Here is a 26,720-nt window from a genome sequence, read left to right as displayed (position 1 = left end):
TTGAACTCAGCACCTCTGGAAGAGCAGTCGGTGCTCTTCACCTCTGAGCCATCTCTCCAGCCCCGTTGTTGTTGTTTTTAAAGATTTATTTATTTATTTATGTTTTTGGTTTTTCGAGACAGGGTTTCTCTGTGTAGCTTTGGAGCCTATCCTGGCACTCGCTCTGGAGACCAGGCTGGCCTCGAACTCACAGAGATCCCCTGCCTCCCGAATGCTGGGATTAAGGCCATGCACCACCAATGCCTGGCAAGTAACAGAACTTATAGAAGAAATCTCTCTACATATATAAAAAGGGGATTTATTAGAAGGACTTACAGGCTGTGGTCCAGCTAATCCAACAATGACTGACTAGGAGCAGAAAGTCTAAACAATCAGTAGTTGCTCAGCCACAAGGCTGAGTCTCAGCTGGTCTTCAGTGTACACAGGAATCCTAAAGAAATAGATGCTAATGCCAGTGAAAAACAGGCTTGCTAGCAAGGTGAGAGCAAGCAGGCAGAGAGCAAAACTTCCTTCTTCCATGTCCTTACGTCGGCTTCCAACAGAAGGCGTAGACCACGTTAGATCTGGATTACTTCAAATTAAGCAAAAATCCCTCATATGTATGTACTCCATTTTGGGGTTTTAGTTCCAGACACAGTCAAGCTGATAACCAAAATTAGCCAGCACGCATTCTGAGCTGCCATGTGGGTGCTAGGATTGATCCTGGGGCCTCTGCAAGAGTAGCAATAGCTCCTAACCACTGAACCATCTCACCAGGCCCTCAGCCCAACCTAGTGTTTCCCAGGCAAAGGAGAGAGACAAACCCAAGACTCAAAAAACTAATTTTTATTGGGAAAACTGCACAAACATACCCCCACCTTCAGGACCAGGGAAGAGGGCCGGGGATCTTCTCCCTCCTCCCCTATGTACAATCTCTCAGAATCTGTCCTGAGAAGGGGCCCGCCTGCAGGAGCCCCTTTTCCTCTTTGGACTCAGCATTCTCATCTGTAAAATGGGCTCAAGGAGACCTGGAGCTCTCCCCAGCTTCTTGCCAGCACTGTAGCTGTCCAATTCAGGATGAGGAAACTGGAAGACTGATCAAGGTTGGCCTCAGGGATGGGGTGTTGCAACACACTCCTCACCCAGTACCTTCGCAGGCACCTCAAAGGCTACGTGGCTTCAGGCCCTGGGGACAGGAGACCACCCCCAAAAGCTGCCTCTCGGTACTGGTTGGGGAACATGTTGCTGCCCACAAGGCTGGCAGTGCCAACATCCCCGGGACCGGGGGCTGCATACGAGTCCAGTGTCAGTGGCTCTGGGCCAGGAGACTCCACAACTGTGCCCCCTGCACCCCCACCACCCACTACAGCACTGGCGAGTGGCGGTGCTGGGGGAAGCAGGTCCAACATGGTGAAGAGCGCAGGGGCAGAAGGGTCATAGGCAAAGCCGTCGTCCAGGAGGTCTGGGCCGCCCGGAGGCTCCAGGCCAGGAAGAGATATGGTACCAGGGAAGAAGTCGGTGTCTGCCGGCTGTAGAGCTGACGGCGGGAGGAACAGGCCTGGTGAAGAGAGAGGATGGCTGGTTTAGCACCCACCTCTGGCCAGGCAGGAACCAACCTGGACCCTATCATACTAAATGTATTGTTTTGTTTCATTTTGTTCTTCTTTTTCGAGACAGGGTTTCTCTGTGTAGCTTTGGAGCCTATCCTAGCATGGATACCAGGCTGGCCTCGAACTCACAGAGATCCACCTGCCTCTGGGATTAAAGGCGTGCGCCACCACCACCCAACAAATGTATTTTATCTTAGGCCTTTAAGCCTAACCTGAGTAGGAGGGAAGTGCCACCACTGTGTGTGTGTGTACATGACGTATGCCAGGGGGCATACCTGCTGCCACTGCACATGGGAGGTCAGAGGTCAGAGTTCACCTTTGAGGAATCTTTTCATTCCTGCTGCCTTTATACGGAGACAGAACTCAGGTCCAAGCTTGCATGGCAATTGCCTTTATCCACTGAGCCATCTCAATGGATAGACCATCTTTTTTTTTTTAAATGTCTACGAGTTTTTGCCTTTGCATACAATGTATATATGTAACACACATGAGTTCCACAAGATCCTGTCTTTAAGGAGATGGTGGTAGAGGACCAAAACAAAAACAAAAAAGCCGGGGGCTGGAGAGATGGCTCAGAGGTTAAGAGCACTGACTGTTCTTCCAGAGGTCCTGAGTTCAATTCCCAGCAACCACATGGTGGCTCACAACCATCCGTAATGAGATCTGGTGCCCTCTGCTGGCATTCAGGCACAAGACTGTATACATAATAAATAATAAATAAAATCTTTAAAAAAAAAAAAAAAAAGCTGAGCATTCATGGTGAACGCCTTTAATCCCAGCACTCCGGAGGCAGAGGCAGGCGGATCTCTGTGAGTTCAAGGCCAGCCTGGTCTACAAGAGTGAGTTCCAGGACAGCCTCCAAAACTACAGAGAAACCCTGTCTCGAAAAACCAAATAAATAAATAAATAAATAAATAAATAAAAATAAAAAACCCAGAGAACACTTGCTGCATACCACTTTTGGGCACATATCCAAAGGAGACACACTCACACCACAAGGACCTTTGCTGTCTATGTTCATAGCAATATTAGTCATAATAGCCAGAACTTGGAAACAACCTAGATGCCTTCAACTGAAGAATGGTTAAAGAAAATGTAGTACATTTACACAATGGAGTACTACAGTGGTAAGAAACAATGACAACCTGAAATTTGCAGGCAAATGGACAGAACTAGAAAAAAAAATCCTAAGTGAGGTAACCCAGACCCAGAAAGACAAATATAGTATGTCAAGACTCATGAGTGGATTCCAGACATAAAGCAAAAGATACCCAGCCTACAATCCACAACCCCAGAGAAGCCAGAACCCTCTTCCAGAAACAGATGGAAGCAGATGCAGAAATCCACAGCTAACCAATGGTCCAAGCTCCTGGAGGACAATCAAGGTGAGGAAGGAGGGATGATATGAACAAAGGCGTCAAGACCATGATGGGAAACCCACAGAATCAGCTGACCCGAGCTAGTGAGAGATCACTGACTCAGGTCTGACAAACGGGGAACCTGCATAAGACCAAACTAGACTCCCTTAATATAGGTGACAGTGGTGTGACTGGGACAATATATGAGGCCACTGGCAGTGGGGCCAAGATCTGACTCTAATGCACACACTGACTTAGTGGAGCCCATTCTCTATGGAGAGACACCTTGCCCAGCCTAGACACAGGGGTGTGGGGGTGAGGAGATGCCTTGGTCCTGCCTCAGCGAGATGATGAGACAGACTTAGCAGACTTCCTAGGGGAGGCCTCACCCTCTCTGAGGAGCAGAGGGGAGGTGGGGGGAGGAAGTGGGGGGAGCCAGAGGGAGGAGGAACTGAGATTAGAATGTGAAAAATAAATTAATAAAAAAGTTATCCCCCCAAAAAAGGAACATTTGCTGCTCTTGCACAGGATCAGGGGTGGGGGTCCCAGCCTTCACTTGGAGCAGCTCCAATCCACCTGCAACTCCAGCTCCTGAGGATGTGACACCGTCTCTTGGCCTCCATGGAGAGGTGCATGCCTGTGACATATACTCACACCAACCGACATCGCATACCCATAAATAAGTAGAAATACAGGCAGCGTCTTAAGCCACCCAGACCCCTAATTGCTTAAAGGTGCTCACTGCCATCCCTGGTGACTAAAGCAAGTTCAGTCCCCGGAACCCACATTGTGAAAGAAAACTGACTCCTGTATGTTGTTCTCTGATTTCCGCAGGCAACCTGTACATAGCATGTGTGCACCCACGCACATCCAAAATAAATAAATACATGTTAAAAACATCCTTAAAAACAATCACAGTCTCTTGTGGCCCAGGCTAACGTTAAATGTGCTAAATAGCCAAGGACATCTCTGGACTCCGAATTCTCTTGCCTCCACCTCCCAAATGCTACGTGATGCTGGGGATCAAACCCAAGGTTTTACACACAAAGTTGTCTCTCTCAATGGAGCTATATCCCCCATTCCATTCTTTAATAAGCAAATTATTATTTTTAAATATACATATTTTTAAAGATTATTTACTGCATGTCTGCCTACAGGTCAGAAGAGGGCATCAGATCTCATTACAGATGGCTGTGACCCATGGTTGCTGGGAATTGAACTCAGGACCTCTGGAAGAGCAAGCCAGTGCTCACAACCCTCTGTAATTCCAGTTCCAGGCAATCTAACTGCCTCTTCCAGCCTTTGAAGGCACCAGAAACATATATGGTGCACAGACACTCAAGCAAAAACTCATACACATAAAATAATAATAAAAATAAAAAAATAGATAAAGAAAATAATTGAGTCAGCCCTGGTAGTTCACACCTGAAATCCCAGCACTTGGGCAGCTGAGACAGAGTTCCATGTGTTCCATACTAGCCTGGGCTAGAAAGATATGCTGACTCAAAATAAAGACAAAACGAGGGTCAGGTGTGGTGGTACCCATCTGTAACCCCAGCACTCAAGAGGCAGAGGCAGAGGCAGAAGGATGTCTGTGAGTTTAAAGCCAAGCTGATCTACATAGGGATCTCTGGCTCAGTCAGGGCTGCAAAGTGAGATCCTGTCTCAAATAAACCAACAAACAAAACCAGGCTGGTGCAATGGCTCCATGGACAACAGAGGTGGCTGTGCAAGCCTGGTGACCCGAGCGGTGGTGCAGGGGATAAGTGGTTCCTGGCAGTGGTCCCCTGTCTCCCTCATATGTACTCACACTCACACACAGACGAGGACATGTTTAATTTAGTTTAAATTTTTTTTAAATTATTCCTGCTGGGTGCGGTTAAGCAGCCTGTAATCCCAGTATTTGAGAGCCTGGGGCAAGATGCCTGTCCATTTTGAAAATTATATTTTTTATGTGCATGAGTGTTTTGACTGTGTGCCACATGAGTGCAGTGCCCAAGGAGGCCAGATGAGGGCAATGGATCCCCTGGAACCTGAGTTACAGGGGGCTGTGAGCTGCCGTGTGGGTGCTGGGAATCAAATCTCTGCAAGAGCAAACGGTGCTCTTAAAAGCTGAACCCCACATGCAGGCTTGTTTTAAGGAGAAAGTTTCTTGAAACAAATAAAAAGTCTCAACCTAGACCACGCTGTGTTCCGGTACTGGCTCCCATCCCAAGTACTAAGCAGGCCTGACCCTGCTTAGCTTCCTGACAAGATCAGACACATTCACATAGTCTAGTCAGAGATCATATCACTTCTTGTTTTGAGATGGGGTTTCCATTTAGCGCACAAGAGCCTCAAACTCACCTTATGGCTAAGATGACCTGGACTTCTGACCCTCCTGCCTCCAGTTCCCAGGAGCTGAGCACCCAGCCCTGCGTCACCACATCCAAATTGTGTGGTGCTGGGGATAAATGCCAGGGCTCTGGGCATGCCAGACAACCAGCTAGCTGCCAAGTCAGCTACAGCCCAGCCCAGAGGAAAACACAACATACAAGCCCAGATCTGTGAAGACTTTTCCAGGTCTGGTGCCATCGCCTGGCAGGTGAAAATACTTGCTACAAATGCCTGATGACCTGAGTTCAATCCCTGGAACCCTTCGTAAAGAGAACTGACTCTACAAAGCTGAGGTTTTGTGTTTCGTTTTAAGGGTTTTTTCTTGTTTTGTTTGTTTGTTTGTTGGTTTGTTGGTTTTGAGACAGGGTCTCACTATGTAGTCCTGGCTAACCTGTAGACCAGGCTGGCCTTGAACTCACAAAGATGTGCCTGCCCCTACCTCCCAGGTGCTGGGACTAAAGGTCTGCAATACCATATCTAGCCTGTCTCCACATGTGCGCTGTGACACACATGTGCCCATATGATACACGCGTTATCACAGAAATTAATAAAATAAATTTAAAATAAAAAAAACAACTATTTCTAAAGAGGTGGAGCAACTTGGAAAAAGTCACACAGCAAATATATTCCCTGCAGAGATCACAGCCTCCGTTCTGTCTCCAAAGTCTTCTAACTACTCTTCCATGACAAGTAATGCTTGACACGGGGTCTCTCTGTCTTGGCACTTTATGTGGACTATGTTGGCCTCCGACCATCAGTAACTCCCCTAGCTCAGTCTCCTGAGTGCTGGGACCACAGGTGTGGCTCCTAGACCCATATTCTTTTCACTCCACGTTGCAAATGTGTGGTCAGCTCCTGGCCTTCAGAGGAGATAAAGAAATCAAAAAGGCAGGAGGGATGGCTCAGCGGTTAAGAGAGCTGGCTTCTCTTGCTGAGAACCCAGGTTCAGTTCCCAGCATCCACCTGGCGGCTCACAACCATCAGTAACCACAGGTCCAGAGGATCTGGCGCCCTCTTGTGGCCTCTCTAAGCACCTGGCAGGCACACGGTGCACAGATGTATGTATAAGCAAAACACCCATACGCATCACAGAAAATATTCTTCTTAAGTTATGAAAAGAGAAAGAAGGCAGAAAACCAGGGCAGGGCTTCCTGTTGTCGGTCTACACAGGGAGATGGAGGCTGCAGACGCCACACTCACCTGAGCTGTGGCCCGGCAGGAAGTGGTCCAAGAACACTGGCTTCTTTTTCCGCCGTTTGCTTTCAATTCCATGTGGGTCTGGGGGAAGGAGAAGATAAGGTTCCTTACCTTGTCAACCCACCCTCCCCAAGCAGGTCACCTGTCCCCTCCCGAGAATCTGGGGATGGGTGTGGACAGGGGCGGAGGGACACACCAGAGCTACTCAGCTCCCCAAGGACGTCGGGCAGTCCCCGCTTCCTCTTCTTGTCCACACCATAGCTGTCTGTTCAGGAGAAAGCAAAGGCATCTAAATGTCATACGGCAGTTAATCACAGAGGTCACTGGGACAGTTGATAGTAGAGGTCCATATGACAGTCAGCCACAAAGGTCACTATGAAAATTGATCACAGAGGTCACTGTGACAGTCACAGAGGTCACCATGACAGACTGTCACAGATGTCCTTATGACAGTCTGTTACAGAGGTCACTATAACAGTCTGTCACAGAGGTCATTATAACAGTCTGTCACAGAGGTCATTATAACAGTCTGTCACAGAGGTCATTATAACAGTCTGTCACAAGGGTCATTAAAAGGAGAAGGGCTTGATCTTCACCAACTTGTGCAAGTAGATTTCCATGCCCCTAATTAGGATAAAGGTCAGTGCAGTTCTCTGTAGATCCTGCTCAGGACCTGGCTAACCCAATGCTTTCACCTTCTCTCTCAGCTACATGTGTGTGGATGGAGACCAAACGTCAACCTTGGTTGTCATTCCTCATCTCTCGTCTAACTTTTATTGTGCTCTTTTGTTTTGAGATAGTTTCTTAGTGGCCTGCAGTTTGCTGGCCAGCCTGGGTCTTGCTGGATAGACTTCTCAGGAATCCAGCCTGACTCCATCTTCCCAGGGTGCTGGGAATTGAACTCAGGTCCTCATACCTGCAGGGCAGGCACTTTACTGACTGAGCTAATGCCCTCAGATCTGCTTTCTGATTCTAAGTCTTCCCCAGATAACTTCCTCAAGCAAGGCCAAAGACCTGGTCTCCAGGGTTGGGAGTAGTAGCTATGGGTCGAGTGGTTACCGTGATCCCGAGGCAGGTAAGTGAAGGGCAGTGGCTCGCTGCACACTCCATCCGTGAGCCTCTGCAGGAAGACGTTGACAGTCACAGGCTCTGCGATCTCCAGGTCCTCATAGGGTGGTGTCTTGAACACAATAGCAATTTGTCGGTGCACATCAGCTTGAGAGAAGTCGGCTCTGCCTTCCCAGGAAGCCGTGCTGAACACCACGGATATGTCCTCTGGTGGGGAGTAGGTCAGGGTAAGGACATAGCTAGACTAAGGGAATGGGATGGGCCATTGAGCCCCTATAAATTCAGTCTCCACCCAATCAAACCAGTATTTCAAATAATAAGACTATCCAGGGAGGCTGTGTACCGTGGTGCATCCCTTCGATGCCACCATGCAGAACCTTGATAGTTTGAAAGCAGCCTGGTCTACATAGGGAATTTCAGGTCACCCAGGGAAACACAGTGAATCCCTGTCCAAAACAAACAAACAAACGAACAACAAACCCAACTGCCCAGGGTCTCTACACAAAGGCATGGTCTCACACAGGTATGGTGACCTGGAATCTCAGCACCTGTAATCTCAGCACTTGGGAGACTGAGGCAGAAGGATTGTGAATTCAAGGTCTGCCTAGATGACTAAGTGAGACTCTATCTTAAAATTCTGGGTAAAAGAACTAGGGATATAGTACAGAGCTTGTATAAAATCCACCAGGGAGGTCTGGGGGTGTGGTTCAATAGTAGAGCTCCTGACTAGAATCCTTCAGTAAGGAGTTGGGGGTGTGACTCAGTGGTAGAGCTCCAGCCTAGAATCCTTCAGTAAGGGGCTGGGGGTGTGGCTCAGTGGTAGAGACCCTGCTTAGAATCCCCCAGTGAGGGGCTGGGGGTGTGGCTCAGTGGTAGAGACCCTGCCTAGAATCCCCCAGTGAGGGGCTGGGGGCGTGGCTCAGTGGTAGAGCCCCTGCCTAGAATCCCCCAGTGAGGGGCTGGGGGCGTGGCTCAGTGGTAGAGCCCCTGCCTAGAATCCCCCAGTGAGGGGCTGGGGGCGTGGCTCAGTGGTAGAGCCCCTGCCTAGAATCCCCCAGTGAGGGGCTGGGGGCGTGGCTCAGTGGTAGAGCCCCTGCCTAGAATCCCCCAGTGAGGGGCTGGGGGCGTGGCTCAGTGGTAGAGCCCCTGCCTAGAATCCCCCAGTGAGGGGCTGGGGGTGTGGCTCAGTGGTAGAGCCCCTGCCTAGAATCCCCCAGTGAGGGGCTGGGGTGTGGCTCAGTGGTAGAGCCCCTGCCTAGAATCCCCCAGTGAGGGGCTGGGGGCGTGGCTCAGTGGTAGAGCCCCTGCCTAGAATCCCCCAGTGAGGGGCTGGGGGCGTGGCTCAGTGGTAGAGCCCCTGCCTAGAATCCCCCAGTGAGGGGCTGGGGGCGTGGCTCAGTGGTAGAGCCCCTGCCTAGAATCCCCCAGTGAGGGGCTGGGGGCGTGGCTCAGTGGTAGAGCCCCTGCCTAGAATCCCCCAGTGAGGGGCTGGGGGTGTGGCTCAGTGGTAGAGCCCCTGCCTAGAATCCCCCAGTGAGGGGCTGGGGGTGTGGCTCAGTGGTAGAGCCCCTGCCTAGAATCCCCCAGTGAGGGGCTGGGGGTGTGGCTCAGTGGTAGAGCCCCGGCCTAGAATCCCCCAGTGAGGGGCTGGGGGTGTGGCTCAGTGGTAGAGCCCCGGCCTAGAATCCCCCAGTGAGGGCCTCAGTAATAGGGGAAGTGCTTTTCTAGCATGAATGAGGCCCTGAATTTCATTCCCAATATTAGAATATATAATTTAACCAGTCTGATGGCACACATCTGTAATCCCAGAAATCTGAAGGTTTCAAGGCAGCCTGATGGACACAGTGAGACTCTGCCTCAAAAAAATTACACTAACCAACAAGAAAAGATGGAAAGTGGCAACAGGGCAAAGGGAGGGGACTCTTGCTTTGTCTGCTGTGGAACCGTCTGAGTAGAGGGTGGTTTTCCTTTTTTGGCAGTTGGTTTTTCAGTTTTTGTTTTCAAGCCTATTTAAGGAAGTGACATTTAAAAGCAAGCAAATGACAGGGAAGGGCATTTTTCTCATTTTATTTGCTTTCTCTCTACCTGTCATGATGACGATCATAAGCAAGAGGGTTCCTGGGAGTTTTCCAGTATTTTTTTTTTTCTGAGACAGGGTTTCTCTGTGTAACTTTGGAGCCTATCCTGGAACTCGCTCTGGGGACCAGGCTGGCCTCGAACTCACAGAAATCCGCCTGCCTCTGCCTACCAAGTGCTGGGATTAAAGGTGTGTGCCACCAATGCCCGGCTGTTGTTATTTCTATTATGTGTGTCAGTATTTTGTTTGCATGTATGTTTGTGTGCCAGGTGAGTGCAGTGCTTGAGGGTGTTGGATCCCCTGTATCTGGAGTAATAGATGGCTGTGAGTTGTCATGTGGATGATGGGAACCGAACCCTAGTCCTAGTGCTCTTAACTGCTGAGCCATCTCTCCAGCCTCTTGTGTTTGTTTTTTATTAGGAATGTTTGGAATCATAGGATGTGGTATATGGTAGGCAAGGGTTTTACCACTGAGCCACGCCCCAGCCCCTCACTGGGGGATTCTAGGCAGAGGCTCCACCACTGAGCCACGCCCCCAGCCCCTCACTGGGGAATTCCAGGCAGGGGCTCTACCACTGAGCCACGCCCCCAGCCTCACTGGGGGATTCTAGGCAGGGGCTGTCACTGGGGGATTCTCTACACTGAGCCAGCCAGCCCCTCACTGGGGATTCTAGCAGGGGCTCTACCACTGAGCCACGCCCCAGCCCCTCACTGGGGGATTCTAGGCAGAGGCTCCACCACTGAGCCACGCCCCCAGCCCCTCACTGGGGAATTCCAGGCAGGGGCTCTACCACTGAGCCACGCCCCCAGCCCCTCTTTTTTCAATGTCTTTTTAAATGTAATTTATTTATTTTATGTGCATTGGTGTTTTGCCTGTGTGAGGGTGTCACACAGTTATGAGTTACACACAGTTGTGAGCTGCCATGTAGGTGCTGGGAATTGAACCAGGGACCTCTGGAAGAGCAATCAGTGCTCTTAACTGCTGAGCCATCTCTCCAGCCCATTCCTTAGCCCCTCTTAAAGCATCTGTGCACTTGCATTTCTGGTGTGGCAGCATCCTGAAAGAGCACTGTCTGTCCCTCGTCAGCTCGCAAGCTTCTATGCTTTGCAGAGATGAGCAGCACACAAAGCCACTGCTTGGATCTGCCTGACTCCGCAGCCAGGGCTCTGACCCCTCCCGAGCGCTGCCCTGGTAAAGCCACACCTGCCTCTGCCTCTGTCCTGGACACTGCTCTGGACCCCTCACCTTTTTGCACCTTGTCGCACAGCAAGTACAGTTCCTCACCACCTGTGCACGGCCCGCTCTCCTTGTTGATTCGGCAAATCCGCAGCTCGGATGTGTTGGTGGACTCTGGGAAGGAAAATAGACAATTCAGTCATCACTGCCCAGTGCTTGCTGACAGATGAGAGAGACAGAAGAGGGAAGACACTCCATCCAGGGGGGACACAGGGTGCCAGACAGGAGGATACAGTGCACACTGTACAATGCCAGAACTGTACTCTCAAAACTGCTTAGTATCGCTCCACAACGGAGACTCAGACTCAGGGAGACTTGGCATGTCCAGAGTGACACAAGGTCCCCAGATGATGTTTTACAACCTGAAATACTGTTTTTGTTTGTATATTTCCTCTCAGTGGAAGTGATGGGAGCCAGGATCTTGCGAGATAAGAGGTGGACCACTGACCACACCCCCAGCCCTCACTGGGGAATTCTAGGCAGGGGCTCTACCACTGAGCCACGCCCCCAGCCCCTCACTGGGGGATTCTAGGCAGGGGCTCTACCACTGACCACACCCCCAGCCCCTCACTGGGGGATTCTAGGCGGGGGCTCTACCACTGAGCCACATCTCCAGCTCTCATTTTTGTCACCTTAATTAATCTTGATCAGCTGCCCCAGCTGGCCTTGAACTTACCTACCATCGTGCCTGAGCCCCCCAAGTGGCTGGTATCACAAGCAAGTATCACCATGTCTATCTGCCACCTGATAGCACACACTTGTGTAGACTGACCAGCAGTCCTTGCCCTTTCTTTTTTTTTTTATTAACAATTCTAAAAACTAGGAGCCACTCCACCTCAGCCATGGGGAGTGAAGAGTGCTGAGCCATCCCTTAGGCCAGCAATAATCCTGTGGCATAGACATGGTCAGTCAGAGCATTGCCCTGCTATGGCCTCTGCTGAATGGTCAGAGGAACAGATAGATGTCCAAACTCCCGCCAATGAGAGTGTGTGCAGACAGAGGCTGTGAGCAAAAACGTATAATGTCAGGCACGGTAGACGTAGTATATGCTTGCAATTCTACTACTCAGGAGAATTGCTGATTTGTATTAAGTTGCTGATCGTGTGTTAAAATAATAAACACAGGGCTGGGGATGTGGCTCAAGTACTTCCCTAACCTGAAACCAAACCCTGGGTTCGATCCCTAGTCTCCATAAATGAGTCATGGTAGTTCAGGCTGGTCATCTCAGCACTCAGGAGGTGGAGACAGGAGGTCTTGGGTTCAAGGTCCTCTCCAGCTCCATGAGACCAGTGAGGCCAGCTACGGGGTACTTGAAACCTTGTCTCAAAATGAGCTGTTGGCTACTGATGGATTCCGAGGAAGGGGCCTATCAGTTTGCTGTCATTTGTGTAGTGAAGAGTGACCTGCCAGGCTTCAGTGAATAGTTTGCAAGCTATGGTCGCACTGGGGTCCCAATTAAAATCAGTGGATTACAAAGTAAACCAGGAAGAACTGAATGCAGAAGGGGACGATGGGAGGGAGATAAGACGGGGGTGGGGTCTGTGAGGAAACAGTGTGCTGAGGACGTGCACAGAACTGTCAAGGAACAGATTCAATCAACAAAGAGTACAAAAGGAAAGAGAAACACTATAGGAAAGGACAAGGTGCAGACTGCACAAGTGTACAGGGTGACACTTCCCAGCCAAGGCTTTGAATGCATACGTGATGTCCGGAGCTATGGCACTCACTACGTCCCTAGGAGGGACAAAGACAGAAAGAATGGAAGAAGGACAGATCCAGCTCCTCTGAGACTGTGGGTGCCAAACCACTGTGTAAATGTAGGGGAAAAAAAAAAAGAAACCCTCAAGGATGCCCTGCTCATCCATGCCACTGTTTGGGTGCTTTCTGATACCTGTTACTCCCAAGGGACATGGCAGCCTTGACTCACTCTTATCGTAGACAGGCTCAGAGAGAACGGGTTCCAGGCGGCGTAACTGTCCTTGCTGGTCCCGATAGGATGCCTGGAAGCAGATCCTGACCACGTTCATGTCGACCTCCTGATGGTTCTTCAGAGAGCCAGCTGGGAGAGGACAAAGGGCGGGCGGCTGGAGTCAGCTGAGCTGCTGGAGGCAGGGTGATGGAGGGAGGGGCCAAGGCAGGGACATGCACACTTGTCATCCCAGCACTGGGGAGGTCGAGGCAAGAGATGCCGTGTGTAAGGTTAACCTCAGCTACATAGTAAGTTCAAGGACAGTCTGGGCTACATGGAGACCATGTCCTGAAAGCCAAAATGAAAAATCAAATAAAGGGGCTCAGCAGGTAAAAAGCACTTGCTGCAAAGCTGAAGAAGCTCATTTCATTCGCCAGAACCCGCATGCTGTGGGGAGAAAACCAACTCATGTGGGGTATCCTTTGACCTCCACAGGCATGCCCATACCACGTAAACACACACACACACACACACACACACACACACACACACACACTACATGTAATAAAGAGGAGGAGGAGGAGGAGGAGGAGGAGGAGGAGGCGGGGTGGTGGAGCACTCCTTTAATCCCAGCACTTGGGAAGCAGAGACAGGTGGATCTCTGAGTTCAGGGCCAGCCTGGTCTACAAAACAAGTTCCAGGACAGCCAGTGCTGCACAGAGAAACCATATTTCAAAAAACAAACAAAAAATAAGGAAAGAAAGAAGAGAAAGCAAAGAAGAACCAACTAAAGGGAGCGGGGAAGGGGCAGGCAGGGCACTGACCATTGTAGGGGTCTATGCCCAGCTGGATCTTCCGTTCAATGGCAGCTTCGATTTCCTTCTTCCGAACACACTGGATGCCCAGGTTGTTAAAGCTGAGCGGGAGACAGAGGGGAGGCTGTGAGGGGCAGCCTGCTCTGGGCACTGCAGGCAGCTGCACGCATGCTGTAGGCAGAGTGTGGAGGAGCATGGGAAGACCTGGGATTTGAATCTCTCAGAGGCCACCAGGAGTCAGGTGAGACCAAGACCTGCCTCATTTTACCAGGCAGAAATGCCAGCCAAGCTCCTTTATATCCAGGAAGGCACAAAGGAGGCCTGGATTCTTTATACCTGAGAAGCTGAAGCAGGTCAAACGGCTACCTACGTTCATATCTTAGCTCTCAGGAGGCAGAGGCAGGAGGGTCATAAGTTCAAGGGAGAAAAAAAAAGGTCAGGTGTAGTGATGCACACCTTTAATGTCAGCACTCAGGCAGAGGCGGGGGGTTCTCTGTGAGTTCCAGGCCAGCCTGGTCTACAAAGCAAGTTTCAGGCCAGCCAGGGTTACATAGTGAGACTGTCAAAAGAAAAAAAAAATGGAGGTCACCCTCAGCCACAACAGTGAATTTGAGGCTAGTCTGGTCTATACGAGACCTTGTCTCAAAAAAACAAGGAGCTGGGTAGTGGTGGTGCACACCTTTAATCCCAGCACTCAGGCAGAGGCAGGGGGTTCTCTATGAATTCCAGGTCAGCCTGGTCTACAGAGCTACACAGAGAAACCTTGTCTTAAAAAACAAAACCTAGGATTGATTAGATGGCTCAGCAGGTAAAGATCTTTGCCAGCCTGGCTACCTGAGTTCCATCCTCAGAACCCACACAGTGGGAGGAGAGAACTGATTCCCACAAATTGCCCTCTGCTCCGGGCAAGAAGGTTAAACCAGGCTGGAGTGCAGTGGCAGCTCCGGCATTAACTGTGCATCTGTGCTCCCTTCCTCTCTGACCCTCTGTCGTCTCCTCTACAGAACACAGCTGATAAATGGAAGGGCACAAGCTGGGTCCGCTGGCACCTGCCCATGGAGACTGACTGAGGCAAGAGGACCTCAAGTTCCAGCTTAGTTTTGACTACATGGCAAGACTCTGTCTCAAAAGGCAAACGAAAAATCAAAGCTGGAACAGATATGACGGGTGTGGCACATTTTCAGACCCAAGTTGGGTACTCTGCTGTTCCCACACCCCACTTTCCCCATCCATCCTCCCAAGATGAGCAATGAAGATCAGGCCAAGATGCCTACGCCCTAGACTTTCCTAGTCCTTTGGAATCTCCGTGAGCAGAGGCGGGAACCTGGAGTCACAGATCAGGGGTTTGGAGTCAGGGTCCGGTACCTGTGCCTGGGGCTGACATGAGGCCGCAGCCGCACCCTGCAGACGCCATCCGTGCAGTCTTTCCCCACGAGGCTGTGTGGGTGTACCCGGTGCGGCCAATCCTTCCACACAAGGCATGCCGTTACCTCCACCTCCCTCAGCCCGCCACAGTCTCGAAGCTGTAGGAAGACATGGGCTTATTGGGTGTTTGTGGACTCCTGTCCCCATCCAAGGTCCCCAGGACTCCCCACTTCTTCTCCCTGGACAGACCAGGGGAGAGCCCTGCTAGAGATCATTCTTCTGCTGGGTGACGCCTTTAATCCTAGTGCTTTGGAGGCAGAGGCAGGTGGATCTCTGAGTTTGAGGCCAGCCTAGTCTAGAGATCGAGTTCCAGAACAGCCAGGGCTGTTTCACACAGAGAAACCCTGTCTCAATAAAACAAAAACAAAAAAAAAAAACAAAAACAAAAACAAAAAACAAAACAAAACAAAAAAACAACAACAACAAAGCAACCACAACAAAAAACAGGCCTGGAATTCCAGCTACTGAGGAAGGATAAAAAGGGCAACAAGTGAGGATGTGACTCAAAATAAATATGAAGGCTGGAACCGTGGCTGAGGGATAAGCACATGCCTAGAAGGCTGGGGGTGTGGCTCAGTGATAGAGCCCCTGCCTAGAATCCCCCAGTGAGGGGCTGGGGGCGTGGCTCAGTGGTAGAGCCCCTGCCTAGAATCCCCCAGTGAGGGGCTGGGGTGTGGCTCAGTGGTAGAGCCCCTGCCTAGAATCCCCCAGTGAGGGGCTGGGGTGTGGCTCAGTGGTGGAGCCCCTGCCTAGAATCCCCCAGTGAGGGGCTGGGGGTGTGGCTCAGTGGTAGAGCCCCTGCCTAGAATCCCCCAGTGAGGGGCTGGGGGCGTGGCTCAGTGGTAGAGCCCCTGCCTAGAATCCCCCAGTGAGGGGCTGGGGGCGTGGCTCAGTGGTAGAGCCCCTGCCTAGAATCCCCCAGTGAGGGGCTGGGGGTGTGGCTCAGTGGTAGAGCCCCTGCCTAGAATCCCCCAGTGAGGGGCTGGGGGCGTGGCTCAGTGGTAGAGCCCCTGCCTAGAATCCCCCAGTGAGGGGCTGGGGTGTGGCTCAGTGGTAGAGCCCCTGCCTAGAATCCCCCAGTGAGGGGCTGGGGTGTGGCTCAGTGGTAGAGCCCCTGCCTAGAATCCCCCAGTGAGGGGCTGGGGGTGGCTCAGTGGTAGAGCCCCTGCCTAGAATCCCCCAGTGAGGGGCTGGGGTGTGGCTCAGTGGTAGAGCCCCTGCCTAGAATCCCCCAGTGAGGGGCTGGGGGCGTGGCTCAGTGGTAGAGCCCCTGCCTAGAATCCCCCAGTGAGGGGCTGGGGTGTGGCTCAGTGGTAGAGCCCCTGCCTAGAATCCCCCAGTGAGGGGCTGGGGTGTGGCTCAGTGGTAGAGCCCCTGCCTAGAATCCCCCAGTGAGGGGCTGGGGAGTGGTTCAGTGGTAGAGCCCCTGCCTAGAATCCCCCAGTGAGGGGCTGGAGGGGGTGGCTCAGTGGTAGAACCCCTGCCTAACAATACAAAACCTATGTTCAATCCCCATTACTGAAAAAAAGCAACAGAAAAACTGATTTACCACAGAGCTCTCTACTCTGCTCTGGATCAGCGTCTGGGCCCAGCTGGCCTCAGGTCTCTGGGAGCAGCCCTGAATTGCACAAGCTTAGTCTGTGGCATACACTTCCCCTAGGAGTTCGAGTGCGTGCTGCCCTCTAGCGGACGAACGGGGTGCCGACGGTAACTTTGGACGGCACGTCTTTGGGACCACCGCATGCCATAGAACCGTCGCTGCTGTTGTCGTTTTATATAATCCAGGCTGACCTGGTTATCCTCCTGCTCAAATTTCCCCAAGTGCCGGGGTTTGTCAGAGAGAGCGGCACCCCAGGCCGGCTCTTTGGAGGTTCGGGGGTGGAAGCCCGGCGATCCTATTCCCAGGCACAACAACGGTCTAGCACCACCGCACGCACCTCGATGGCCGGCAGCGTCTTGCTGGCTTCCGTGCTGCTCTCCCCGAGGATGCTGCCGGCGGAGCGGCCCTCACACTCGTAGCGGAAGCGCATCCCGCGCTGCTTTGGCTGCTCTGTGATGACCAGGTGCGGCCTGGGACCCGGGCCGGGTGACACTAGCCGGCCCAGGGTGCAGCTCCAGGGCGACTGTGCGACGGGAGGCGGTGGTGCCGCTGGTCCCAAAGTGACGCTGCTCAGTGAGGCCTGCCCGCGGGGCACCAGGCGAGGCATCTCGGCCAGCTGTGCCCCGTCCAGGCCGAAGCCGTTCTCCTTAATGTATTCGTCGATGATTTCTGCAGGACAGACAGACAAGTGAGGGTGGTGAAGGACAGTGACAGGCTCCCTTCCCTTATTCTCACACTTTACCCTCTTGGTTTTGGTTGCTATTTTCAGACTTGTGTAGCTGTGGCTGGCCTGGAATTTGCCATATAGACTAGGCGGGTCTGGAACACACAGAGTTCCACCTTCCTCTGCTGGGATCCACAGCAAATCCACACCTCAACATTCTGTGGTTTGGTATTTTGTGACAGGGTCTCTCAACGTAGCCCTGGCTGACCTGGAACTATGTGAACTAGGCTGGCCTTGAATTCAGATATCTGACTTTGCCTTCCAAAGTGCTGGGATTAAATCCACACATCACCATACTGGCTCACCCTTTATTTTCTTAAAGGTTTTTTTTCCCCCTTAGTGTGTGTGTGTGTGTGTGTGTGTGTGTGTGTGTGTGTGTGTGTGTGTTGCCTGCATATGTATCTGTGCACCACTAGGAAGGTTGAGTGCCCTCAGAAGCCAGAGAGGACATCAGGGTCCTTAGAACTAGAGTTATAAAGATTGTGAGCTGCCATGTGGGTGCTGGGAATTGAACTCATGACCTCTGGAAGAGTGGCCAGTGCTCTTCACCTCTGGGCCAGCTCTCCAGCCCTGTAAAGATCTTTAAGATTATGTGTATGTGTGTCTAAATAGGGGTGTGTGCCAGTGAGTGTCCAGCCTGCAGAGGCCTGAAGAGGGCTTCTGATGTCCTGGAGCTGGGGTTACAGGTGGTATGAATCAGTCCCTCAGTATGACTGCTAGAAACCAAACTTGGGTTCTCTGAGAAAGAACAAGTACTCTAAACCACTGAGTCTGCTCCCCAGCCCCTCCCCTTGGGTTTCTGGGACAGGGTCTCACTACGCAGCGAAGGCTGCTCTCCAATCCTCTTGCCTCTGCCTCTGGATGACAGGCCAGGATCACCAGAAGGAGCTCCACACATTCTACCTCTACGCCTCCATTTAAAACCTTATTTACTTTCCTTACAGTCTCTCTTCCCCACCTTTCCCCTGCTCCATCCATTGCTTCCCAGTGCACTAAGGCAGTTGCCATCTCTCCTGCCTTCTGTCCCTTGAACTTGTCGATCTCACACACCCTGAGGGATTCTGTTAGTGCCAACCTGTCTGTCTTTTGCCTAGAAGCCTCCCATGGCTTCCAATTCCCTGGTAGTAAAGGCTAACAATGTCCCCAGCATAAAACTTGCCTCAAATGTGGATATACTTCATCAGAAGAGTCTGCCTAGAATCCCCCAGTGAGGGGCTGGGAGTGTGACTCAGTGGTAGAGCCCCTGCCTAGAATCCCCCAGTGAGGGGCTGGGGCGTGGCTCAGTGGTAGAACTTTGCCTAGCATTGGGGAGGCCCTAGGTTCAATCCTCAGTATTCAATGATAACAACAACAAGCTGCACCCCTTGTTTTTTGCACCCTCCTGTCTTGGTCACCTCCAGGGCAGTGACTTTTCCTCCTCTTTCCTGGTTTCCAGGTCTCCCCCATTCAACCTGTAAGGCACCTGCTGCTGCCTTTATGTGATCCACGCCTCTTTACTTTCCTCCCCCTTTCTCCTCTGTATTATTCATTCTCTCTCCCCTTTCTCTGAGACAGAATCTCACTCTGTAGCCCAGGCTAGCCTAAAACTCACTATTGGACTCAAATTCTCTTTGATCCTCCTGCCTCCGCCTTGTGAGTGCTGAGATGCCAGGCATGAAACAGGCGTGCCTGGCTGTACTGTGTCTTTCTTCCTTTGCCAACCTCACTTTCTCTTGTTCTCTCTCTGCTCTCTCGTCTTCTGACTTTCCAGTCCACACTGCTAGCTCCCGCAGGGTAGTGACTTAGTTTTGTTCAATGCTGGATTCCCAGGGCCTGGCACTGGGTCTGGTCCAAGAAGGGTCAATGACATCCATGAGTAAGCACTGGTTACAGATAATAGAAACACACAGACACTTAGTGCTCTGGACCCTGGGAGTGTGACCTTGCTCAAGTCCTCCATAGTCCTGGAATGGACCAGAACCTGCTCCCATCAAATAGAGCAGGCCTATCCCAGCTCTCCCCAGACCCTCAGCCCCACCCCCCACGTCTGCCTCCTGATACTCACCCAGTTCATCTGTGGAGGGAAGAGAAAAAGAAAGGTGAAGTTCAGGTACTCTCAGGCTTAACATCTTCTAATACAGACTCCCCCACCCTGTCCCCAAGGAAGACTTGCTGGGGCTCCCATCCCCAATCTCCATTACCCCTCCAGGGTCCCAGCATCAAGGTATTGCTAAAGAAACTCAAAATCCACTCTGCAAAGCACTCAGACTTGCTTCCAGGACTTGTGGAAAAGCAACAGGGGGAAAGGGGAGACCTGGGGGAGATGCTAGCCATGAGCAGTTCTAGGTAAATTTTCAACAGGTTCCAACCTGAAAGTCCACCCTGGGCCCCAGAGACCACTGCTATAGTCTCAACAAGAAGGTGACCAAATCCAGGGTGCTGCCCTGTCTGTGCCATAGCCCAGCTCTCCAAATCTTGAGCTCACCCCTACTTCCCAGAGGGAATGGGGAGGAGAGGGTTAACAGCCATACTAGGTACACATGAAGAAGTCCTGTTGCTTCCCCAGTGAAACTCAGCCACGAAGAAATCAAAACCAACTTCCCATCATTTCCCAGACAGGACAGGGGAAGGCCAGAGGAAGCAAACAAGCCCAGAAGTCACATAGCAGGAGGGTCACCTAATTGACGGTCCCACCTAGAGTTGTTGTAAAGGCTGGGGACTGATCATGGATTATCCCAGTATCAGCCAGGTCCTCTTCCCTCCTCCTCCCTCTCTCTTTCTCCTCCCTCTCCTCCCCCTCCCTTTTTTCACACTCAGGGAGTGGCGTCTGGCAGCCAGAACTTTGCCCCTTAGAAGGCAGTTTTCATGTACCCCTTATCTCATTTGATCTGTGAGATCAGGAGATGCCAAGGTCCCTCCCTTCCAGTGAGATGAGGTGTACTGAGGCCTGGAGAGTAGAGGGAACGTGAGAACACCAACTCAAACCACTCTTTTTAAAAACCCATCTTATATCTCTGCTGGATGAACCTAGAGATCCAAAGACAAATTTGAACTGCCAGGTATTATGGAATGTGACTCAGAGCCTGAGGCAGGAAGGCCGAGACTAATTTGAAGTCTGCCTGGGCTTCATAATGAGTTCCAGGCCAGCCTACACTACAGAGTGAGAACTTGTGCCAACCAAACCAAAACTCAAGAAATTCTACCTGGGGGCCCTCAACAGACTCCAGGGAGCTAGGCATGGAGGCACACGGTTGTCATCACAGCACTCTGGATGCTGAGGCAGGAGGACTGTGGTCTTCCAGGCTAGCCTGGGCAACTTAGAAGGATACTTATCTCCATCCATCAAACAAACAAAATCACTTTCAGGCTGGGCGTGGGACAGGGTTCAAAAGCTCAGAGCTTGCCCGGCACATAGGAGACTCTCTTACTAAATGACACCACCAACTGTGATTATTGAAGGGTGGGGAGCATGCCTGCCACATCGTCACTGTACCCAGAGCTATGTCTGTGTCTGGTCCATCGAAATGAAGGACTTTGCCCTTCTACCTGGCCCACTTCATCACCTGATGGGGATGCCTTCGGTGTATATGTTTCTCTTATTGGTTGATAAATAAAACATTGAATGCTGATTGGCCAGGCAGGAGGTATAGACAGGGCTAATAGACGAGGAGAATTCTGGGAAACATAGGCAGATGGAGTTATCATAGAGCCCGGGAAGAGAGGATGCGCAGGTGTTCTCTGGTGAGCCAAGACCACGTGGAAATACTCAGATTAATAGAAATGGGTTAATAATTAGGACAGAGCTAGCCAATAAGCCCTAACCAGTGGCCTACAGTTTCATAATTGATATATGCCTCTGTGTGTTTATTTTGGGATTCAAGGGCATCAGGACCTGCCAGGCCAAGAAGCTCACCTAACAATCACCCTGTCCCCACCCTGCTGTTGAATATCACTGACCCCACAGTCTCTACATGGCCCTCATTTGCCTTTTATACTCCCACCTTGAATTGTTTATAGACCTTCCTCCTCATCTGGGTAGGGAGCCCCGTAGGGAGCCCAACACTGGCTCTCATATAGAACTGGTATTCAATAAACAGCCACTGAACAACTCCCACTGGAAACCTCAGAGCTGTGTCTGCAGCCTCAGAAGTCTCAGCTTGCTCCCGGTCAGAACCAGCATTTGGGTCACTCCTGTCTCCAAGGCTATCCCCTACCTTTCTATACCTCACTCACTCCAGGACTTCCGGTGTCCACCCTGAGAGAGGTCCAAGCCTGGCTAACCACTGAGTGTCACACTCAAGATCCAGCTCTGTCATCCAAATCTCAGAAAAGAAATCATGTCTCTGATTCTTGTGTTTGTTTTATGTGTTTGAGGTAGGGTCTCACTACGTAAACAGGATGACTTCAAACTTGAGATCTGGCCAGGCGGTGGTGGCACACACCTTTAATCCCAGCACTCGGGAGACAGAGGCAGGCTCCAAAGCTACAGAGAAACCCTGTCTCAAAAAACAAAACAAAACAAAAAAACCAAAAAAAAAAAAAAAAAAGGATAGTTATCTATGAGAAGAGTCTCTCCTGGGAAGTTGCTAAAACTGAAAGTCTCAGAACTTGTCCCAAAGTTAGACTTAGAAATTCTTTTTTTGCTAGGCATTGGTGGCACACACCTTTACTCCTAGCACTAGGTAGGCAGAGGCAGGAGGATCTTGGTGAGTTCAAGGCCACCCTGGTCTCCAGAGCAAGTGCCAGGACAGCCTCCAAAGCCACAAAGAAACCCTGTCTCCAAAAAAAAAAATTCTTTATTTATTTTGCCATATTCAGGGTATGTCATGGTTTGAATGAAAAGGACTCCTATTGGCTCGTGGGAGTGACACTTTTAGAAGGTGTGGCCTTGGAGGAAGTATGTCACTAGGGGTGGACTTTAAGGTCTCAAATGCTCAAGCCAGGCCCAGTGTCATGCTCTTCCTATTGCTTGTCAATCTGGATGGAGAACTCTCAACCCCTTCTCCATCACCTTGCCTGACTGTAGGCCACCATGCTCCCTAGGGGGCCAGAGGATGAAGGGCAAGACCTCTGAACTGTGAACCAGCCCCAGCTGAATCTTTTCCATGTAAGAGCTGCCACGGTCATGGTGTCTCTTCACAGCAATAGAAACCCTAAGACAGGGTGGAACCCAGGACCTTGTACATGCTAACCAAGTGGTTTACCACTGTGCTATACCATCAGCCCTTGAGGGTTCTTTGTTTCTTTAGTTCACTCTGAGAACAGCAGTTTCTTAGGTTGCCCAGTACGGTGGTTTGAACGAGAATGGCTCCTATAGGTTCATATGTTTAAATACGAGGTCCCCAATTGATGAACCAATATGGAAAGTTGATAGATGTGACCTTGTGGAGGAGAGATGTAACCGTTCCTGGTCTCCTTCACCCCTCTGTCCAATGCTTGAGGGTCAGAATGTGAGCTCTCAGCTACTGTTCCAGGCCATGTCTCCCTGCCTGTTGCCATTCTCTCTGCCATGATGGTCATGGCAGAAACTGTAAGCCCCAATAAACCTTTTCTGCTGAAAGTTTCCTTGGTCATGGTGTTTTTTTTCACAGCAATAGACAAACAACTCAGGCTGGCCTTGAACTTGATATGTAGCTGAGATCACCTTGAATTCCGATCCTCCTGTTCTTACTTCTCCCACATACTGTAATTACAGATGTAAACCAATAGGCCCCTTTATATAGTGTTGTAGACCAAGCCCAGGGCATTGTGCATGCTAGGCAAGCTCTCTCCCAACTCTTCATCTTGTCCGTTGGTTTTGTTTGTTTGTTTGTCTTTGTTTTGTAGGGGGGGCTGGGATGTTTTGTTTTGCTCTTGTTTATTTGAGACAGGGTTTCTCTGAGTAACAGCCCTGGCTTTCTTGGAACTCGTGTTGTAGACCAGGCTGGCCTCGAAGTCTCAGAGATCCACCTGCCTCTGCTTCCAGAGTACTGGCTGGGATTAATGGCATACACTATCACAGCCTGACTGTTTTGTGGATTGTTTGTTTGTTTTTGTTTTTTTGAGACAGGGTTTCTCTGTAGCTTTGGAGGTAGGCTGTCTTGGAACTCGATCTATAGACTGGGCTGGACTTGAACTCACAGAGATCCTCCTGCCTCTGTCTCCCGGGTGCTGGGATTAAAAGCGTGGGCCACCAACGCCCGGCCCTTCTTTCTCTTTTAAGGAGGTCTCTAAGTAATCTGAATGCGCATGGGCTGAGAACCTACGACTAACATCAGTTACTATCATGCTCTTATTATCTTAACTGTGCCACTAACACAGCTACCTGGAATGGCCCCCTGTGGCCTTGTAAGCATCAGCTCATCCAACTTTCTCCATCCCCACAGAAGAACAAATGGGACTGACAGCCATGGTACAGATGAGGAAAACTGAGGTGGGTGGGTTCAGGGAAGTCACTGTGCATTCATTCATTCACCGGGTGGGGGTGGGGGTGGGGGGTGGGCGGGGTAACATCCTATGCGAACCTCAGTTCCAAGGCGCCAGGTTCTCGATGGTGGGGAACCTCTAAAAGGGCCTCCATCTCCCTAGGGGGCCGGCAGATGCTCGTCTGGACCCGTAGGGAGTCATTTAAAGCAGAACAGGAGGGGCAGTTTAAGAAGCGGGCGCAGGGGCTCCCCGTTTCCTAGAAGGCGCCGGGCCGAGGCTGTACTGTGGAGGGTGGCTCACCTGCGCTCCTGGAGTCCGCCAGGGACAGCGAGGAAAGGTCACTGGAACCTGCGAGGGGGAGACCGGGGTCAGCAGGCGATGCAGGCGGCGCGGGGCGGCTGCAGGACGGCAGGCAGAGTCTGCCGAGCCCGGTCCTCACCTCACCTCCGCTCGGCCCTCCGGACTAGGCCCCTCCTCCTTACCGAGCTGCCGGGAGGCCGGACTCGGCTCGCCTAAGTCTTGACCAAGTTCTGGCTTCTCTTTCCTGCCATTCACCATGCCCATCGCCACTCAGCGTCTGCTCCTCGCCCGCTTAAGGTCGGTCGGACTCGGGGGAACACCTCAGGAAAACCCCATCTCCTTTCTCCCCGCGGGGACAGACGCCAGCCCCAACTAACACTTTGTCACTGGCGAGCCCTCCCCTTCTCCCCGCCCCTCCCGCTGCCGGCCCCGCCTCCGGCCTGCAGGCCCCTCCCCTCTCCCTGCAGGCCCCGCCCTCTCGATCCCTGCGCCAGGCCCCGCCCTGCATCTTCAGAACCGGGCTCTTTCCCGTCTCTAAACCTGACAGGCTCCGCCCCTCCCGCTGCCGGCCCCGCCCCTTCTCCATCCCTGCGCCAGGCCCCGCATCGTCAGACCCGGCTCTTTCCCGTCTCTAAACCTGACAGGCTCCGCCCCTCCCGCTGCCGGCCCCGCCCCTTCTCCATCCCTGCGCCAGGCCCCGCCCTGCATCTTCAGAACCCGGCTCTTTCCCGTCTCTAAACCTGACAGGCTCCGCCCCTCCCGCTGCCGGCCCCGCCCCTTCTCCATCCCTGCGCCAGGCCCCGCCCTGCATCTTCAGAACCGGGCTCTTTCCCGTCTCTAAACCTGACAGGCCCCGCCCCTCCCGCTGCAGGCCCCGCTCCCTCTCCATCCCTGCGCCAGGCCCCGCCCCTCCCGCTGCCGGCCCCGCCCCTCCACGGTCCCTGCGCCAGGCCCCGCCCCTGCATCTTCAGAACCCGGCTCTTTGCCGTCTCTAAACCTGACAGGCTCCGCCCCTCCCGCTGCCGGCCCCGCCCCTTCTCCATCCCTGCGCCAGGCCCCGCCCTGCATCTTCAGAACCGGGCTCTTTCCCGTCTCTAAACCTGACAGGCTCCGCCCCTCCCGCTGCCGGCCCCGCCCCTTCTCCATCCCTGCGCCAGGCCCCGCCCTGCATCTTCAGAACCCGGCTCTTTCCCGAGTCCAAACCTGACAGGCCCCGCCCCTTTCCTCCGGGCAGGCCCCGCCCACCCATCGAGCCCCACACACCTCTTCTTCGCGCTCCGGGGGGCCTGACCCCGCCCTTATTTCCTGTCAAGCTCACCCCCCCGGGCTCCGCCCCCTCGAAATGGGGCCCCGCCCTCCCTGAGCTGGCGGCCGGCTGCCCTGATCTGGAGAATGCAGAGCGCCGCTTCCTCGACTTAGGCTCCGCCCATGACTCCTGAGGCGGGGCCCCCGGTCCGCACTTGGTTAAAACTCTGCGTTTGCCCCGCCCTTGAGGCGGACGAGGCCCCGCCCCGGTCCGCGCCGGGCTCCGCCCCCCCGGTCGCTGGCGGCCGGGCCCCGCCCCCTTCTTTGCCTCAGGCTCAGGCCCCGCCCCCTCCTCACTCCTTAGCGGGCCGTCCAGGCTGCGCCCCGGGCAGGACCCTCCGCCTCCCTCCGCCTCCGGCCTCAGCGCTCGCTCGCGCTCGGGCCCCGCCACCCTCGGACGCGCGGCGCCCAAGCCCGCGTCCTGCAGGCCCCGGGGCACCCGCGGGGGCTCCCGAGTGGCCCGCACACCCTCAGCCCGAGCCCCGCCCCAGACGTTCCACCCGGCTTACCCAAGGCCCCCAGCTCGGGCGCGGACGCTCTGGCAGCGCGGCGACTCGGCATGGCCCGGCCCGCCCGTGGGGACCGTGGGGACCGACACACAGACAGCGCGGAGGCCGGCTCGGGGCGCAGCGCGCGCAGCCGGACGGCCCGGCCTGCTCGGGCGATCGCGGACCGGGAGAGCGGCGCGAGGCTGGGGCCGAAAGGCCGGGCTGGACGCACGGCGCCCGTGGGCTGGCGGGGGCGCCGGGCCGGGCCGGGCGGGCGGGCAGGGCCGGGCCGGGCGGGGGCGGGGCGGCGGAATTCCCCGGCGCCGCCGGCCTGCGCACCCATTGGCTTGCGCCCCTCCGTGACGTCACGCCAAAGGGAATGGGAAACCCCCGCTGGCCACGTGACCGCGGGGGCGGGGCCGGCCGGGAAGAGCCGGCTTGGGCGCTGCGCAGGGTCCCGTGCGGTGCTGTGTCGCTGTCCCTTGCGCGCGCGCTGGCCAAGAGCACCGAGGCCTGCGGGAGCCCACGCGTGCCTCACGCGCAGAACGAGCTGAGAAACGGGCGCCCCTCGCTCGCTCGCTCGCTCGCCCACTAGGACTTGAACCTGCTGTTCCCCAGGCTGGAGAAAGAAGCCAGGAGCGGGAAGTTAACACCATGGATGATCATTTTTTTAAATTCAAAAAATTTCAGAATAGGGTCTCATCTAGCCCAGGCCGGCTCCCAGTTCTTATAGCTAAGGGTGACCTTGAACTTCAGATCCTCCCGCCTCTACCTCCCAAGCACTGGGACGACAGGCATGCACCACCCCCTGGTTTATGCAACACCGACGACTGTACCCAGGGCTTCACGCATGTTAGACAAGCCCTTG

General features: G+C 53.1%; 1 protein-coding gene across 8 annotated transcripts; it reads right to left on the bottom strand.

The window, feature by feature from the left end:
* Positions 1-810: 810 nt before the first annotated feature.
* Relb (RELB proto-oncogene, NF-kB subunit) lies at positions 811-26,059 on the bottom strand. 8 transcript variants are annotated; one of them, XM_027430892.2, is made up of 13 exons: positions 25,874-25,959; positions 24,060-24,107; positions 19,420-19,428; positions 18,967-19,237; positions 16,989-17,320; positions 14,992-15,149; positions 13,636-13,727; positions 12,830-12,961; positions 10,912-11,016; positions 7,580-7,795; positions 6,717-6,785; positions 6,524-6,601; positions 811-1,537 (listed from the first exon to the last, which is right to left on the bottom strand). In XM_027430892.2, exons 4-13 carry the CDS (start codon positions 19,028-19,030, stop codon positions 1,149-1,151), a joined length of 1,635 nt encoding a protein of 544 aa, XP_027286693.1. In that variant the 5' UTR covers positions 19,031-19,237; positions 19,420-19,428; positions 24,060-24,107; positions 25,874-25,959; the 3' UTR covers positions 811-1,148. The 8 variants fall into 8 exon arrangements, with proteins under 8 accessions (XP_027286693.1, XP_027286695.1, XP_027286691.1 ...); XM_027430894.2 differs by having other exon boundaries at positions 19,077-19,237; XM_027430890.2 differs by lacking the exon at positions 18,967-19,237 and having other exon boundaries at positions 25,874-26,047.
* Positions 26,060-26,720: the final 661 nt, after the last annotated feature.

This window comes from Cricetulus griseus, chromosome 9, assembly GCF_003668045.3.
Source record: "Cricetulus griseus strain 17A/GY chromosome 9, alternate assembly CriGri-PICRH-1.0, whole genome shotgun sequence".
Lineage (NCBI taxonomy): Eukaryota > Metazoa > Chordata > Mammalia > Rodentia > Cricetidae > Cricetulus > Cricetulus griseus.
The sequence above is the reverse complement of the archived record's forward strand: the minus strand, read 5'-3'. Positions and strand labels throughout refer to the sequence as shown.

Coding starts and splice junctions, on each gene's coding strand:
- Relb (XM_027430888.2), bottom strand. CDS start 24,323: ATGGGCATGGTGAATGGCAGGAAAGAGAAGCCAGAACTTGGTCAAGAC. Junction 7,796..10,911: donor GTGCGACAAGGTGCAAAAAG/GTGAGGGGTCCA, acceptor ACTCCCCACCAG/AGGACATATCCGTGGTGTTC. Junction 1,538..6,523: donor CCTGCCGGGCCACAGCTCAG/GTGAGTGTGGCG, acceptor TCTCTTCACCAG/GCCTGTTCCTCCCGCCGTCA.